The following is an 18441-nucleotide window of genomic DNA, read 5'->3' as shown; positions in this document are numbered from 1 at the left end:
CAAGGAAGCTTGACGAAATCTTGCTGAAATCTTTAAATTCTAATTACAAAACCAAACTGTATTTTTCACCCTGTAAAAGGCTATTTTTCCATCTCTGTAGCATTTCACAAGCTATGAAGGGACAGCGTGATCCATTGTAGTTAAAACTTGATGATGCTAGACATATTTTTCAAATTTTCTAGCTCTTACATCATGACAAGGGAGTAATTTGTTATTCGATTGGGGATAAGTCAAAAAATTTCGAAAGTAAAGGGGCAATCTATAATTTGCCAAAGTCAGGATTTTGGTAATTTAATCCGTTTTGATCGAAAGAATTGGTAATTTAATCCATTTTGGTAATACGTAAGAGTTGAAAGTTTTTATTATTATTCTTTATTGAAAAAAATCACTGAATTTGTTAATAAAAGCCACTTTTGGCTGATTCTATCACGTGTTTGGTCAAACGATTGTTCATTAGGATACCGACCTAATGAAAATTGAAATCATAAGGAGATTTATAGTAATTTCTCATACATGATGGATATCTGTCATTAAAAAAACCCTCAGGGGTGTCATTGAAATTCACCCCTTAATTTAAAATCCTTTCTAAACACAATGGCCTTCACATGCCATGGTATGCATGTAATCATAATCATGTATGGTGATGATGATAATGGGTCAGCCTCTAAGGCGAGAGGAAAATATCATTGCCACGTACGCAGCGTATCCCAAGCTTTGGAATACAGAGAGTGCAGCTAAAGATCTCTTCTCTCTCTACTCCCACTCTCTCTCTCTCTCTCTCTCTCTCTCTAGACCATCTCCACCCAAAATCTGCTCCTCTGCAAGGAAAAGAAAGATAATAAAGATCTCAAAACCGCAAGCTCTCGTGATCGTCTCCTGAGACAAGTGAATCAGGTACTTCACCTTCGTAACTTCGGTTTCGATTTTGCTGTGTCTTGGTAAAGTTCGATTCTTGTTTTGGTTGCTGTTGAAAATGAGGTAAAAAGAAGAGAAATCGAGAATTCTAGCGGTTGAATTTTCTTTAGTTGAGGTGCGCGTAAGCCGGACACCCGAGTTTATTTTGAAAAAAACTGTGCTGAGCTGTTTTGATTTTGTGGATAGAGTTTTGTTGTTTTCAATTTTCAAGAAACGGAAATAGAATTAGGTTGCTTTGTTGTTGTGGTTTTGTTATATTCAGACGATCCAGGGAATTTCTTTAATTTCGGAATTTTATCGCGGTTTGCGGCTAAGGAAATAGGTAGGTGTTTGTTTTTTGTGTAATTTGAGCGAATTATTTAAGGATTTTGAATTCACTAATTTCTTTCCTCCTCCCCACACCCCCCCCCCCCCCCCCCCCCCCCCCCCCCCCCCCTTCTTGAGTTTGTGTGAATACGTAAAAACTCATTCGAAATTCTGAATTCACTGACTTTTTTTCCCCTTTTTGTTGTGATTTTATGTTTTTTCTGATTCAATTTTGGGGCTTTTTTGATTTCTATCTATTCCCTTTGTTGATTTTCGATCTACCGAAATAATGATTAGTTACTTTGATTTCTTTATTTCCTTTGATAAAAGGTTGGTTAATGATTTATGTTATTGGCTGAAGAAACCAGCAATTCTCTTTAACCAAACAGTCATTTCGTGATGTACAATTGGGGCTTGGTTATAACTTTGATTTAATTATGTCCTTTTGTTGTTTGGAAAATGCTAATTATAGTCCACTGGGCGGTGGTGAAGATGTAGATACCGCTTTGGAATATGTGAGAATTGTATAAAGATATCGACAAATGACAAGTGTAGTATTGGTGGGAAATATGTATTGAATTTCCAACTGTTTGAGTGTTATTTGCACATTAGCAATGGCGATGGTTATTTGTTGGCATGACCCTCATCTTATTTATTCCATTTTATTCGCAGGAAGGATATACCCTAATCATTTCTCAGAGATACAGGGCTCTATTTTGAGCCCAATAAGTTCAGAAAGCTTGCAGATATCTGGAATTGCAGTTTTTAAGTTTTCATCAGGTGGATAATTTTGACAGCTTATTGCTTAATTGATTAATTGAGAAACTGCGGTTGGTGTGCTGTTGGCTCGAGAAATGTTGAATTACAATCTTCTGATCCTTGATTGGTAGTGGTTGTAGCGGGATTTCTTAGCATCTCTATTCCTATATAGAAGGCAGGCATATTATGGCTAGTTTATGTGAAAGGTGGATTGATGGCCTTCAATACTCCTCGCTGTTCTGGCCTCCACCGCAAGATCAACAGCAACGGAAGGTGTGCTTAGTTTCTTAAACAAGTATTTGAATGAAACGAAAGTGTTGATTTATCACAAGTTTGTTTACTTCAACTCCTCTCTTAAGGGTTGTATGGTAGTATCTGAAATTCCTAATAGCTTCATAAGTTTCCAGTTGATATCCGTTCTTGTCGATTTTTCTCTACCTTCATTTAGTTCTCAATGCTATCAATAAATAAGTTTCTTTCTTTTTTATCTTATTTCTAGGCTCAAATTACTGCCTATGTTGAATACTTTGGTCAGTTCACGTCAGAACAATTTCCTGAGGATATAGCTGAGGTACAGTTTCTTTCTTTCTATTATCTCCTGCTGGGGTTTTCCTTTGACGATAGCTCAATTTATTGCACCATTATTTTTTAAAGTGGCTTTTATTACGAGCTTAAGATATAAAATGCTTGACCAATTCTGCCTTCAATGGTTATTTTGACTGATTAAAGTGCTCATAACTGATTTTGCACACTGATACCTTTCTTCTTTCTTTGGACAGTTGATTCGTAACAGTTATCCATCGAAGGAAAGACGCCTTTTCGATGATGTCTTAGGTATCAGTTTTCGCCGATGTTATTCTATACAACTAGTGATGATAAAATTACCGGTCCTCGGATGTTTTGGCACCAGACTAACTATTTTATGTACTTGTTCAAATTCCAGCAATATTTGTCCTCCATCATCCAGAGCATGGGCATGCTGTCATTCTTCCCATCATTTCATGTATCATTGATGGTACCCTGGAGTATGATCGAAGTAGTCCTCCATTTGCTTCTTTCATTTCCTTAGTCTGCCCAAGTAGTGAGGTATGGAAATGCCCGCAAAAGTTTCTGTTCGGGCCATTATTGACTTTATTACCATTTAGTGGTGAATGTTTTGTCTTTATCGAAAGTTCATTTAAGGGGATTTCATGCCGACTTTCCCATAACTAGCATATCTACAATATACATTCCAACTTTCAATAAACCCTGCAATGTGCTTTATGAGTTGATCTAGAGAGTTGATGCTACCTGGTTAATTTCCAGAATGAGTACTCCGAACAGTGGGCTCTGGCATGTGGAGAGATTTTAAGAATTTTGACTCACTACAATCGACCGATTTACAAGGTTGAGCATCAGCTCAGTGACTCAGACAGAACTGACAGTGGCAGTCTTGCTACAACAAGTAACTCTCCGAAAAAAAGTAAATCTTCAGGAAAAAGTAACTCCCCAAGCAGGGATGTAACACAGGAGAGGAAGACGTTAAGGCCTTTGTCTCCATGGATTACTGATATATTGCTGGCGGCGCCTCTGGGTATTAGAAGTGACTACTTCCGTTGGTAAGTGACTGTGGTTCTCTTGTTGCTTGAAATCTTCATTCAGCTTAGTCTACCATACTATTCTTTAATCTTTCTAAGCTTAATTAGAAACTTTCCTTGCTATTCCTGAATATCCTGGACTGTTATGCCTTAACAGGTGTGGTGGAGTGATGGGAAAGTATGCAGCTGGAGAACTCAAACCTCCTTCAACTAGTAAGTGTTCTCTTCTTTTGGAATCCGTTGACTATGATTTGCACATCATGTGGTTCTATGTGTGCGTTCTGACATTTGATCTGCATATTTTGTTCTCTGTTTAGTTTCAAGTGATAGTTGGCAAAATCTTCATCAACAAGACAACTACATCGTAGGAATGCATAAGCTGCAGTTTCAACTCAACTAATGAATATCCAAAGAGAAATGCAATATTAAGTCACCAATTGTCATAAAATCTTTTTATTTTGGGTCAATTAGGTGATCTAACATGGTATTTGAGTTCTGGCTCTTGGATCAAGTCTCCTTATCTATTACCCCTTCTTATCATGTCGTTGGGCACTCTATACAGTGTGTTATTGTGTGCTTGTTTACTATTGTTTGGTTGTCATTGCATTGGTGAGGCACGTTTTCTTGTGGGAAGTGTTAGCTTGATATGAAGTTTCGGGCCGGACAGTTGGTTTTCTGACATGGTTAATAATTAATTCCATCTCGGTCCTCTTCATTGGTTTTCGTTTTTTCTCGGGTAGGGGGGTTGTCGAATGGAAAGTTGCTGACCAGTGGTAAGAATTGGACCGGGGCATGAACCTAGTAAGAGGAGCATGTCCAACGGGTCATCTTCGCAGGATACTAAAAACAAGCAGATAGGGACCAACACGTATTAAAGTTTTATTTACGGATCTATTTCGATTTCTATTCAATATACCCAGCTCATTTGATTCTCCGTGGCCCCACCTGAATCTCAAGGCTGGTTAGATTATATATATACATACACAAAACTTCAAGTAAGGGCGCCCTTACCATATTAAGTTAAGGACGTCCCTTTCCCAACCAATTTGCGATGAGCCGAGCCGCTCAATATGTTTAGAACGTGATTTTAAGGGTACCCGCGAGAAATCAGCAAAAAAAAAAAACCCAGAAAGGGCTTGATCCGAGCAGTTTTTGTTTGTATTTTATCGAACAGTTCAAATAAAAACTACTCAAATCAAGCCCTTTCCGGTCATTTTTTTTGCTGATTTCTCGCCGGTACTCTTAAAATCACGTTCTGAACACATTGAGCGGCTCGGATCATCAAAATTTGATTGAGAAATTGGAGAAAAGGGGACGTCTGCATTTTATTTAAAATGAGGACGCCCTTACCTGAAGGGGACTCATATATATATATCCTTGTGTTTGTTTGCATTGACCCCAAGACTTCATGTGAACGCAATATAAAGATGAATCTAGTTTTATGTTCATGTTTGTGACAGAAGTATTTCCCTTTGATATGCTATTGATTGGTCTCTTGCTCAATCTCTCTTTTCCAAGCTTCCCGTGGATCAGGGAAGCATCCCCAACTCATGCCATCAACTCCAAGGTGGGCCGTTGCCAACGGCGCTGGTGTTATTCTAAGTGTGTGTGATGAGGAAGTTGCTCGCTATGAGACTGCTACTTTAACTGCCGCTGCTGTCCCTGCACTTCTGCTTCCTCCTCCAACAACAGCTATGGATGAGCACCTTGTTGCTGGCCTACCTGCTCTTGAGCCATATGCACGTTTATTTCATCGGTAAGTATTTTGGACCTCTCACTGCAGTCTGAAGAAATTATTTGATAGTAGTACTGACAGTTTTGTCTTTTCTTCTGCTTTAGTTATTATGCAATTGCTAGTCCAAGTGCCACCCAAAGACTTCTCCTTGGTCTTCTAGAAGCGCCACCATCCTGGGCTCCTGATGCGCTTGATGCTGCTGTACAACTAGTGGAACTGCTTAGAGCAGCTGAAGATTATGCATCAGGGATGAGAGTGAGTGAATCATATTGATGTCTACTTTTTAAATACACTGTAATGCCATGCTGGGATGGATGTCACTAACGAGTATATCCATATTCTTCATGTGCTATGAATTGCATCATTTCCGGGTACCTGTGTGAATCAAAGGCTGAGACCACTTCAGAGTACCCCATTGAACTGAATATTGGTCATGTCTATTATACAGGCTAGCTTGTGAGTTCACTTATTGAAGGAAATTTCGGTATAGTTAATTTGCTTGCATGCCTCTTAGTGCAATCCCATTGTGGGTAGCTTTTGATTAGGGCACCAGTTTGGACGTTAAATTTACATGAAGCTACAACTTTTAGATATAATCGACTATGCTCGCCATTGTTTGGAGAAAAAGCACCAAAATAGCAGAAACAAGAACTGTTCCTGACAAGATTATAATTCATCAGCCTTCATCAATTCTCATGAAAAAAGGTGAAGAGGTGTACAGTGTACTCATAAGTATTGCATAAAAATGACACATGGTGTAGAACAGATGTGTATGAAACATGCAGTACATGATGGAACTGTTTGCACAGCATACAATGCTTGACAGCTTGAGCACTAATTTGATGTCATCTCATCAGTGCATTAGATTTGAGATTGACTACGGCATCGATCAACTTTTCTTAAGGGAGGGTATTGACTGCTATGTGAATTTATTTTCTGCCACATGCATGACTCAACCATGTATTATTGATGTAGCTTCCGAGAAACTGGATGCATTTGCATTTCTTGCGTGCAATTGGGACTGCAATGTCAATGAGAGCTGGCATTGCTGCAGATGCTGCCGCAGCGTTGCTTTTTCGCATACTTTCGCAGCCTGCATTGCTTTTTCCTCCACTAAGGCAAGTCGAAGGAGTTGAAGTTCAAAATGAACCTGTGGATGGCTATAATTCACGGTACAGGAAACAGGTACTAGGCAGCAATTTTTATTGTTCTTTGCGATCAATTGCTTACAGTTGCTAAAGAGCTGTTTCTCTGGTGATGCCCTCAAATTCAGTTCCTCTTGGAAGAAGGTTTACTCACTGAACTTGAACCTGCCTTCTGTGCTTAATTTTGACAGATAGAAGCGCCTGCAGCTGAAGCAACAATAGAAGCCACTGCCCAAGGGATTGCATCAATGCTTTGTGCCCATGGGCCTGAGGTTGAATGGAGAATATGTACCATATGGGAAGCTGCCTATGGTCTGATTCCATTAAGTTCCTCCGCCGTTGACCTTCCGGAGATCATTGTTGCAACCCCCTTGCAACCTCCCATTCTCTCATGGAACTTGTACATACCTCTTCTTAAAGTCCTTGAGTATCTTCCTCGTGGAAGCCCATCCGAAGCCTGTCTCATGAAAATATTTGTTGCCACTGTTGAAGCGATTCTTCAAAGAACATTTCCACCGGAATCCTCCAGAGAAGAAATCAGGAAAACAAGATATATTTTTGGCGTGGGGTCGGCTTCCAAAAATCTTGCTGTTGCAGAGCTTCGCACAATGGTTCACTCCTTATTTCTGGAATCGTGCGCCACTGTGGAGCTCTCTTCGCGCTTGCTTTTTGTTGTGTTAACTGTTTGCGTCAGTCATGAAGCTCAGCCCTATGGGATCAAAAGGCATAGAGGTGATGATAGTTATCTTCCTGATAAAATGAATGAGGAAGTGCAACAGGCATCTAACAACCAGAGAGAAATAAGAATGAGGAAAACGAAAAGACAGGGCCCTATTGCTGCGTTTGATTCTTATGTTCTAGCTGCTGTTTGTGCTCTTGCTTGTGAACTTCAGTTGTTCCCTTTGATTTCAAACGGGCGTAATCATCAAGTTTGCAAAGATGTGCAGGATATAGCAAAGCCTGCAAAGACAAATGGATCTTGTAATGAGATCCGGAACAGTGTTGACTCTGCAGTTCGTCATACTCACAGGATATTGGCTATATTGGAAGCGCTTTTTTCTCTGAAACCATCTTCAGTTGGTACATCGTGGAGTTACAGTTCAAATGAGATAGTTGCTGCAGCCATGGTTGCAGCTCATGTCTCCGAACTATTCAGACGGTCAAAGGCTTGTATGCATGCTCTCTCTGTGTTGATGCGGTGCAAATGGGATAGTGAAATTCACTCTAGGGCTTCTTCACTGTACAACCTGATTGATATTCACAGCAAAGCTGTTGCATCTATAGTTAACAAGGCAGAACCCCTGGAAGCACACTTGATGAATGGAATTGTTTGGAAAGATATTCCAGCATGTCTTGATGGCAGAACACAAAAGAAATCTAGAAACTCGAACACTATTTGTACTGCATCAGTGCAACCATTTTCATTGCAGTTTGGTAATTCAGAAGATTCAGGAACTGAAGTTAAGGGTGAGAAAGCCTTGAGTTTGAATGAAGGGTCTGGAAATGTTTCGGAGAAAGGGATAACAAGTTTCCCATCGGAAGCTTCGGATTTGGCCAACTTGCTCACAATGGATAGGCATATAGGGTTTAATTGCAGTGCAAAAGTGCTTCTGAGGTCTGTGTTGGCAGAGAAGCAAGAGTTATGTTTCTCAGTTGTTTCATTGCTCTGGTACAAATTGATTGCGTCCCCTGAAACACAACCTAGTGCAGAAAGTACTTCTTCTGCCCAGCAAGGATGGAGACAGGTAATATGAGATTTTTGACTTATCATGAAATATCTTATTCGTTGGCTGTTTTAGAGCATTCCATTCTTTGGATCTATTTATGCTACTGTACATAAAAATGTGTTCGTTGACTATGTAATTTTGACGTACAGGTGGTTGATGCCCTATGCAACGTCGTGTCAGCATCACCAGCGAAAGCTGCGACAGCTGTTGTTCTTCAGGTCCAGATTTTGTTCAACTTGTAATTCAAAATCCTTGTGTAATTGTTTTTTTTACCATGGTGGGCTACAGAAGACCTTAAATAGTTGGAAACTAACTATTTTGAAGAATAGTTGTTAGTAAAACTATCTGCCTTTTCTTTGCATGATTTTGGCAGAGTTGCCACCTGGCAAGTGCTCCATTGGAGCCTCAGCATCTGTATACTTGGATTTTTTTGTTTTAACTATAATATTTTTAGTCACTTTCTCCTACCTCTGTTTCCTTGTCAGGCGGAGAGGGAATTGCAACCTTGGAATGCTAAGGATGATGATCAAGGTCAAAAGATGTGGAGAATCAACCAGCGAATTGTTAAGCTGATTGTGGAGCTAATGAGAAATCATGACACCCCAGAATCATTTGTAATTTTGGCTAGTGCTTCAGATTTGCTTCTGCGTGCCACAGATGGGATGCTCGTTGATGGAGAAGCTTGCACTTTACCACAGCTGGAGGTATAACTCAATTTTTTTACCCGTTGTATGTGATATTAATATATTATTAAGTTCTATGATACCCATATTCTGGAAATGGTACGTGGGATATGAATTGATAAAATGCTTGTCTTCATACTCTATCTAACTGGACGAAGTATTAATGTTTGATGTAAATTGATAAACCTGCAGCTCCTGGAAGCAACAGCTAGATCAATTCAACCAGTTCTTGAGTGGGGGGAATCAGGATTCGCAGTTACGGATGGCCTTTCAAACCTGTTAAAGGTAATTAAGCAGGTTACGCCCCTAATACTCGGGGGATATATATTTATAGGCTGGTAGTTCTATTGGATTAATAGTGGGGAGATTACTAATACAACCTCTCCCAAGGTATTGTTTATCCCCGTTTTGTGGAATATCATACCCGACAGATATTTAATCCTAATCCCTAGCAACAAAAGTTCCAACCAAATGGCCCCTTGGATCGCAGTCCAACCCAATGCATTACACCAGACAAACACAATGGAAAACTATACGGAAACAAAGGCTGATTAAATTTGGCACATCATTGGGTTTACGAATCAGCCTCTGACAAAGTAGCATCGCATTGTGTGGAAAACTATACGGAAACCAAAGAGACAAATTTATCTTCTCTACTTCTATGATCTTCTCATGCATATTCACAATTCAAACACAGCCTCGAGTACTTTGATTCTGTTGATATTTGTATTCACATGCCTTCCAACGGAAAGATGGCTGGCTAAGAACTAATTTTCTGACATCTCATTTCTTTTTAAATGTATGTCGAACTATTAGTGATGTGATTTACCTTCATGAATGCATGCAGTGTCGTCTTCCAGCGACAACACGATGCCTTTCTCATCCAAGTGCTCACGTCCGTGCTCTTAGCACGTCAGTTCTTCGTGATATTTTGCATATTTGTTCAATAAACTCTAGCACTAAACCAGTGGACAAAAACGGCATTGATGCCCCTTATAAGTACCTTGGTGTAGGCACTATTGATTGGCGAGCAGATATCGAAAAGTGTCTAACGTGGGAAGCTCAGAGCAGACTTGCAACTGGAATGCCTAATCAATTTCTGGAAATTGCTGCCAAGGAGTTAGGTTGTAATTTGTAACATACTAATTTGACCTTTTTAGTTTCACATGCATATATACATTGCAAGCAATGATTCGCCAAGATGAGAAAAACCATATCTTGAAGGATACAGTTAGGTCAGAAGTTTTTTCTTCCGGGGAAAAAGTCATTGATCCTTCAGGATAGTTTGTATGAGATTGTAGACGAGCCATGAATATGTATAATGTCAGTGTTGTTTAGATTCATTCGGCTCGTGTAACATGGTGCTTAGGTCAGTAGATTAATCATGTATTTCTTCTGGCACAAGTATGGTAAATAGCAGGCAGCCTCGTCTTTTTGAATTCTCTAGCTGAGACAATTCTCAGTAAAATTACCCTAGTTTTTTCTCCAATTTCATTGCTATAATCTGTCAGCCAAAGAAATTACGAAGTCTGGCGGCAGAAATCTTGTTCCGTTATTCGATGGTTAACGACCGAAGAAGTGATTTGCCTGTCCTAGACTATCTGTCGATCTTGGATTTCTCAAATAGCAATCCTGGAAATGAGAAGTCACTTCAATATCTACTCCAATTTGACAATAAAAGAGATACTGTACATTTCTATTATTCAGACAGTTTGGCAATTGTACTTTTTGCTGATTTTCCTAACACAACCAAAAAGGAAAGAGGAATGTAGTTCCTCCCAATTCATTCCTTGGTCCCATCTATTCCTTTTTCCTGCTGAAATACAAAAGTAAAAGAATTGATAGTTCTGTCGCAATATGGAATGTGCCAATTGGAAACCTGGACTCTTTTTTACCTTGATGGGTGTTTAAAGTTAGAAGACTCATTTTCGGTTCATATTATCTAGAGGGGTGTCAAACCAAACCCTTCCGACTTAATGGAAAACCAATCGCTATATAAATTATAGTCACGGGACAAAGGCTTTCTCACAGTATCTAAATCCTCCTAAAGTACCCATTCCTTTTGGAGGGATTTAATCTCAAAAAACAGAAAATATAAGAATTACAAAATCAGAAAGAATCTGACGATAACTGGGTCCAGGTTGGATCTAGCATCTGACGGTGCCAAAAAAGATGTATAAACTACCCTTGTAATGCTAAACTCAAAGTCTGGAAGTGATTTAGACTTTGTCGTCAACTTCTGACGATTCTGATAAACTGCTGTGTTTCTGTTGTCTGTTGCTAGACATTGAATGGCTTCGCCTCTCTTTACCGCCAGGTTTGGATGATGCATTTCCATACCATACCATTCCAACTACAGCTATTACCATCCCTACGACCACATGTAGATTCAGACCCTCCTTTCCGAAGAATATAAATCCTAGTATCAAAACAAGGATCGTTTTCATGTGGCCAAGCACTTGGAAGGACACAGCTGTGAATCTGCCGATGCATATGAACTGGCTGAGGTTGGTCCCTACTGCAATGGAGCATGAGAGGATTAGAAACACCTGTAGAGAAGAAGACAAGGATAGAAGTGAGTGTCGCCATTTTCCCAAAGGAAAACACAGTGAAACTAATTAACAAAAATGCTACTATTATTCTTCAGGGCACAGACATAATAGCCAGCAAATTGTAGTGATACAAGTAAAACCAAAATAAATGCATGTTCTCAAAATTCTTTATAGCCTTATAGGGTGATAAAAGCTTCTAATGCATGTTCTCAAAATTCTTTATAGGGTGATAAAAGCTTCTATTTCCTTACCAGGAGATCAACTATTTCAGACCTAGACCATAAAACCATTTGGTCCATTTCACATTCTTTCATGACACAGAATCTCTTCTTCTTCTTTTTTCTTTCAAATTCATATTGGAAAAGAAGAGGGCTACTGGAACAGTTGTTAGGTAGAATCAGCTTCCAACTATGACAGCTGTAAAACCCTACCAACTAATCGTGGAAGCCATAGACTGTCCTACGACCAAATTGGCTTTGTTTGAATTGAAGGCTGAAGCTGCCTCCACCACGCTTCCATTTAAGAGAAAGGTACATTCAAGGTCATAACCAGTGCACAAGGCTCCACTTACAATAAGGTCTTAGAATATTAAATGTAAAAGAAACGCAAGCGAGATAGCCATGCTTTCAGAAAATATGCACACCCCAGAAGCTCGGGCCATGATGACAATGATTATGGAGCAGAAGTGGTAAAATTTTAAATCCCTGTCAATCTGACAATTACAACTATAGAATAACACCAACTTTTTTTGTAGTAATACTTACAAGAGATGCTAAATTGAATTCAAAGGCATCAACTCTCTTGTCTGTCAACCAATAATCCAGAAAGGGGCCCACCACCAGCAGAGTTGCAGCCTGAGCCGGAGCAGTATGTCCCAAAAGATTGAAAGAACTGAGCGAGTACTTCCGTTGAAGATAATGTACATACTGCACATACAGAGACAGAGTCAATGGCCAAGACCTTTGAAGAGGGGAAGATGCTTAGGATTCAACTAGTGTCAACAGTCCTTTCCAGAGTTTTGAGGGAATTGCATCATCTAGAGAACTCTATCACCGTATCGCGTATAGAAAGTTTGGACCACCAGACAGCAAACAATTAAAGTAAAATAAACTAGACGATTCATCAGCACTGTGCTACAAGATACGTGTTTCCTTGTGCTGGGTGTATGTGTCTCAGCAAGGCTACTCAAGTAAAATAAAATAGACGATTCAAGCATCAAAAAATTGAAAAAAAAAACAGATCTGAAGTATAGAAACTATTAACTTACATATTGTTGCATAGCAGTACTCCAAACAGCAATAAAGGCAGCAATGAAACCTTTCGTATTGACACTGACATCAGTAACAGTGCAGACAGCAACCCCCACCAGAACAACTGCAATGCTGAGTTTGGTGTCTCTTGAATATCGAATCTTATCAAGAACAACTTCCAGTAAGCAGGATACAGGGATCATACTCAACTTTGCGATCTGGCAGTAAGGTTGACGAGACTGTAACAACTGAAATTATGCTACTTAATGAAAGCTCATACCCAGAGCAGATAAAAATTTACCTGATAGAATCCCACTGAATTCCACATTAGACTAACATTCATACCAACAATAGAGAAGTTCGCAAAGATAACAAATTTCAGAAGCTCTGGAAAGGGTAAATGAGAAGCTTGAATGTACCCCAGCCACCTAAGAACAGCCGTCATCAAGGTTGTGGTAACAAAATGCAAACCAGTTAACGTTGTAGCTGCAAGGACCGTACAAGTTAAAATCTAAAACAATCTGATGCCAATGCAATTCATAGATGATAAGATGAATGTAAAAAACATCCTAGAATGTTCTACTTAGTGAAAGAAGTTCATTATTGTGGTCATTGATGCCATCAACAACATGCTTATCTCCTAAAAGCCACATCTTGACTATGCCGCACACCACGTCACATGAACTTGAGTACAACTGCCGTGCTTAGGTGCAAGTCCAAGCGCAAGACCTTCCAAAAACTAAGGTCTTAGAATATTGGAAAATGTGTCTAAAAGTACAGGATGGATATGGGAACAAATTTCCAAAAGTTATTTGTATTTTATATCTGTGCTTTCCGATGCTATGGACTATGAATGATGGAAGTATTGTAATGTGCACAGAAATTGATGTGGGTCTCTAGGCCTACCCTCTCTAATGTCTTTCGGCTTTGATTTGGGGGTATGGTTCAGCAGCAAAACGTCCTTTTAGCTCCTCAGTTCTTGGAGGTTTGGGGGGCCACTATTTCAGTAGTATTCTGAGAATAGTCATTTTGTACATATATTGCCAAAGGTTAAGACGGTCTCCAATCCTCCCCCGCCCATACCCCTAATGATTGGGGACTAGTTGGGTTTTGTTATTGTCGTTGATGTTTTATTGTACAATATTAGTCGTTGATGTGTTGTAAACTATTTGAAAATGCACTTGAAATCAAATGGGAACATGAATTTCTCTCTCCAGTCTCCCATTCCTTTGAAAGGCTAGAATGTTCCTTTTCTAGGACCGTTAGCTTCTTTTCCCTCAAAAATATAAAATTTTGAGGATCCCAAGTGTCTAAAAGGATATACTATGTGTTAGACACAGGTCTTCTTGGGGAAAACAGAAGAGTCCATGTTACAATGTCTGCGTGAACATCATCACTATCAAATCTCCTTTATGTGAATAACAAGCACTGAAATTTCTTTCTTTCTAAATTCAATCCAAGTTATTTAAGTGTATAGGCTTGTATAACAAAATACGCTAACAATTATCATCCAACACTATTGTCGTAGAATTTCCTGCCGAACATCACATGATTTTATACAAAGTTATTGTTCTTTGCACAGTGTTTTCTCCAACTCTCTGCTGAATATCCATTTCCATTCTGTCATCTGCTGCTATATGCAGTGTTCTAAAACAAGGAATTAATCGGCAATTAATCGCTGGTGGGACCTATCCGATTACGTCTGACTAACGATTAATTGCCGATTACTAATTAATATGCACCGATTAATCGCTCAAAGGTGGCCGACCGCCTGACTAGCGCCTATCGACTTTTAGAACATTGGCTATATGTTGCCCAGTGGCTTTAAAGATCATAAAAACGTTCTACAATTTTGTATTATAATTTTTGTGAGCCTTAATCGCACAGCATTGCAAATTCATGTACATACTTATGGCATCAACACTAGGATTGTTTCCAGGATGTTAAGCCGCTAGTGTGTGTTTTCTTTGCAACGAAACCACCAAAAGGGGTCAAAAAAATTATCTTGACTTTGTCTTTATCAGTCTCAATATAGTCTAGAGGTTGTTTTATTAGGATTTAATAACAAGAAAAACCCTTCAACAAGATGAAGCATCTTGGTACTCTGCAAATCCTTAACTATCACATGTTTTTAGCAGCAACAGCATGATAAAAAGGAAAAACCATGTTTTAAGCTAATATGGATACCTATTACTAGGAATCAATATATTTTCACGGGGCGGGAAAGCATTAAGAGACATTGACAAGAAAAGGTACCAAATGTGAAGCCATATGTGGCCATCAAGGCTTTGTTGACAATAATAATCCCAACAGAAGTTACTACATTGAACATCCACGCAGCAGCATCAACTGTTGCCTTCTTATCAGCCTTGCTTGCTGGAGCCATTTTCAGTTATTTCTCACCAACAATAGCAGATGGATCCTTTATCCCTTCCACTCCATGAGAGAAACTCTACACTTCAGAATTAAAGTCCAAAAGCTTTCATCCGCTTCAGAACCCAAATTTCCTGAAAAATACACGAAATCTCATATGGACTCCATCCAATCAAAATTAAAGAAGGTGCATCTAGTAACCCTAACTAGCAGTCAGCAGAGATTGACAGCATAGCAGCTGTAGCATTCTGTAAATCCTTGAATAGTACATTGTACACCCCCATCTAACAAGCTCAAAGAACTTAATATAAAAAAAAACCCTCAAAACTACAAGTGAACCTCTAGGGCTAGTACACAAACCAAGCGATTTGAGCTTGACTTGTGCTCAGCCCATTAAAAGCTTGTTTGAAATTAGCCTGCACGTAATAAACCAAGCGCACATTTGAACCTAGTTAATTTTACGAAGCTTGAAAAACCCACTGGTTGGCACAATTAATGCTTATTTGAGATGGCTCGACTGACAAATAAACAAAGGTTAAACCAAACAAACCTTTGAAGACAGTTAAAGTTTCAAACCCAACATGAACAACCATTTGCAAGCCTACATAGTGGAAAACTTACAAACAAATCATAACACTTCTGAATTGCGAGTACAGTGAGCCCAAATATTCCAGTCACATGTCGTAATCGGAATTGATTTGCAAAGGGCTATAAAATAAAATAAAAACAAACAAATCATGGATTCAACTCACACCACTTGTAAATTAGAGAAAGTTCCAACGAGAGAAGTTCATTTCAACATTATCACGGCCGAAATTGGCGTCGAATGCAAACCAGATCCACGCATTTTTCCAAATTAAAACACGATAACACACTGAAAAGGATTGCGCTTTCCAAATCGAGACGCAATTACGCTGACGCGGATCGGATCCCTAGGTCAAACCTGATCGCAATTGGATCCCCGTAAAGATCCCGAATTTTCGCATCAATCAACGATCCTAGCAGATCTATTCCATCTATACGTACACAGTATAGCTATACAATGCGCGCGCTCTCACACAAAAAAAAAAAAACACAGCTTGGAGGTGATTGATTAGCTGGTAATACGTACCTCCGGAAGACAACGAGCAGAGAGCGACTTATTAATCTGAGTTTCCCCAGATGTCTCACTCTGAGTTCTCGCAGATACGTACAAAGATATATATGTAGAGAGAGAGAGCGAGAAAGAGAGAGAGAGGGAATGTGGAAATGGGTTGGGAGTTCGTGCAGTTAATAAAGATGGAATCTGGGAGTTTGTTTTTTGTTTTTTGTTTTTTGTTGCTTACGGAACGGAGTTGTTTTTCTGAGAGTTTGTGTCCTCGAGGTCTGGAGAGAGAGAGAGAGAGAGAGAGAGAGAGAGAATGAATTAAGCAAACATGTGATTCTTGATGATGATGTTAATTAAATTGAACCAGGATTTTATAATATTCTCACTCTGAAAACGTTTAATTCAAAACAAAATTCGAACTTGTTAAGTTGGAATAAAATTAGGGACACCAGATAATAATACAATGTTAAGTGTGAAATAAGAGTTAGTCAACTGTTAATTACGATTAACCAAATAATTACTAGTATAAGGTGATTCGAACATAAAAACTTAATGAAAACAAATATAGCACTCATTACGTGTGTTGTCTCGTGCTTTCAGAAAAAGCGGAAAGGCCAATTTTTTTGGGATTTTTTTTTGGATCATTTTTGGAAATACTAGTGTAAAAGTCATAATTTTTTACTTTTTTGATTTTTTTTGTTGAGGCAATTTAATAAATCATAAAAATTTGATGCAAAACTAACAAACGTGAATTTTTTTAAATAAGGACAAAACCCAAAAATTATACTACTTTGGTTAGCGAAAACGCCCACTAAAGCTCCATTTCTGAGATTTGCCTGAAACTTCACATCCTCCAAAATAGATCTTAACCTCCCGTAGTTACTTGCAGTCAGATTGAAAGATTAGCTTAGGAAAATCCATATGCATAACAATAAAAAAAAACAATTCAAAAGTTGGAGAGAATAAAAAAAAGCATTTGCCTAAACGTGTCTGAAAGATGGAAACCACCTCACCCGTGTAAGCGTGTGAAACGGTTGTGGAATGAGCTGTAAGGATTAGTTTGAGATGCATGCAAACTGACCCAGAACACTCTGCATTACCAAAAAAAAACATTCATCATGTAGATCGGAAATCAACTTGAACAAATATACTTATGTAGTTATGTACGTGAATAAAATAACATTCGTGTAAGAAGGAAAAAAAAAAGGGGCAAAATATGATTTTATCAAGTACATTTTTATACTCTCTTTTTTTTTCCCATAGTTTATTTATCAGTGCGGTTAGGGGTTAAGGAATTAATAAGTTAGTTTACTGGAGATCCAAAGATTGTCCATAACCCCGAACCGCTCGCGCCCCTTGGGGGGCCGAACCCCGCCTTCACTGAGAAAGGTTTGGGATCACACCAACTGAGCCAAGGTTCATTGGCTTATACTCTCTCAAAAGCAAGTTTTTAGATGATCACAAGTTTAGAGTGAGAAGTTGGCCAACTTTATTTCCAACTTTCCAAGGATATAAATAGAGAAAATCAATCCCTAGATCTTGTTAAATATCTGAATAAAATGTTGTCATCATGATAAATATATATATATATATATATATATATATATATATATATATATATATATATATATATGAAGAGAAAAACTATGCACCTTTACGTCATCGGTTCAATGTATATTATTGCCACCATTTATGCAGGATTTGTAGAACATTGTGCCATTGTAACGATCCGAATTTTGGGCCTTCTTTTTTTAAATTAAACATTTATTTTTTTGTAAATATAATTATTTTGTTAATGGATAAACCTAAACCTAGACTTTCTAGGAAACCCTAAAACCAAATATTCTTTTCTTCTTTTCCTAGATTTTAAATCTAAAAAAAGATATGAAAAGTACATTTGGCATTGAACCCTAAACCTAGGATTTTACTTAAGATTTTTTTAGGATTTGCCATGATCTTTGTACCCTTAAAATCCTATGAATTGGGGAGCAAGAAAAACCTAGGTGCATGTGTGTGTGTTGTGGCCGAGAGAGATGGGAGAGTTAGATTTTGTTTGTACAAAATCTTGTACTCTTTGATACACGAAAATAAATTCTTTACACCGTCGGTGTAAACATTTGTTTTCTCAAAATCAATTGCATCGCAACACGTGTCAAAACAGTGGTTGCAATTAATAAAACATGACGACATAGCGCAATGCAATTGATTTGAAAAAAACAAATATTTACACCGACGGTATAAAGAATTTATTCTCTTGATACATATATTCTCCCTACCATTCAAACATCTTAAAACTCAATGAACATCCACCGCCACCCCATCAAAATTCCCA

The 18441-nt window shown here is 38.5% G+C and overlaps 2 protein-coding genes and 1 non-coding gene across 9 annotated transcripts; 2 read left to right on the top strand and 1 right to left on the bottom strand.

Moving 5' to 3' along the window:
* Positions 1-610: 610 nt before the first annotated feature.
* LOC131306538 (protein GIGANTEA) lies at positions 611-10286 on the top strand. 5 transcript variants are annotated; one of them, XM_058332835.1, is made up of 17 exons: positions 746-894; positions 1178-1237; positions 1894-2001; positions 2112-2253; positions 2480-2551; positions 2760-2814; positions 2924-3066; positions 3286-3578; positions 3715-3770; positions 5076-5313; positions 5397-5547; positions 6268-6477; positions 6629-8182; positions 8314-8382; positions 8650-8868; positions 9040-9132; positions 9695-10286. In XM_058332835.1, exons 4-17 carry the CDS (start codon positions 2167-2169, stop codon positions 9983-9985), a joined length of 3531 nt encoding a protein of 1176 aa, XP_058188818.1. In that variant the 5' UTR covers positions 746-894; positions 1178-1237; positions 1894-2001; positions 2112-2166; the 3' UTR covers positions 9986-10286. The 5 variants fall into 5 exon arrangements, with proteins under 5 accessions (XP_058188816.1, XP_058188815.1, XP_058188817.1 ...); XM_058332833.1 differs by lacking the exon at positions 1178-1237 and having other exon boundaries at positions 611-894; XM_058332834.1 differs by lacking the exon at positions 1178-1237 and having other exon boundaries at positions 733-894; positions 2121-2253.
* A 534-nt stretch (positions 10287-10820) lies between these two features.
* On the bottom strand, positions 10821-16429 carry LOC131306540 (UDP-rhamnose/UDP-galactose transporter 6). Of its 3 annotated transcripts, none has more exons than XM_058332837.1 (6): positions 16134-16429; positions 14906-15156; positions 12951-13135; positions 12667-12867; positions 12164-12325; positions 10821-11396 (listed from the first exon to the last, which is right to left on the bottom strand). In XM_058332837.1, the coding sequence occupies exons 2-6, from the start codon at positions 15033-15035 to the stop codon at positions 11067-11069; spliced, it is 1008 nt and encodes a 335-aa protein (XP_058188820.1). In that variant the 5' UTR covers positions 15036-15156; positions 16134-16429; the 3' UTR covers positions 10821-11066. The 3 variants fall into 3 exon arrangements, with proteins under 3 accessions (XP_058188820.1, XP_058188821.1, XP_058188822.1); XM_058332838.1 differs by having other exon boundaries at positions 15775-16137; XM_058332839.1 differs by having other exon boundaries at positions 15966-16137.
* On the top strand, positions 13501-13608 carry LOC131309068 (small nucleolar RNA snoR100). Its single transcript, XR_009194741.1, has one exon. It is a non-coding gene; the product is annotated as a small nucleolar RNA snoR100 (small nucleolar RNA).
* Positions 16430-18441: the final 2012 nt, after the last annotated feature.

Source organism: Rhododendron vialii, chromosome 11a (assembly GCF_030253575.1).
Source record: "Rhododendron vialii isolate Sample 1 chromosome 11a, ASM3025357v1".
NCBI lineage: Eukaryota > Viridiplantae > Streptophyta > Magnoliopsida > Ericales > Ericaceae > Rhododendron > Rhododendron vialii.
The sequence above is the reverse complement of the archived record's forward strand: the minus strand, read 5'-3'. Positions and strand labels throughout refer to the sequence as shown.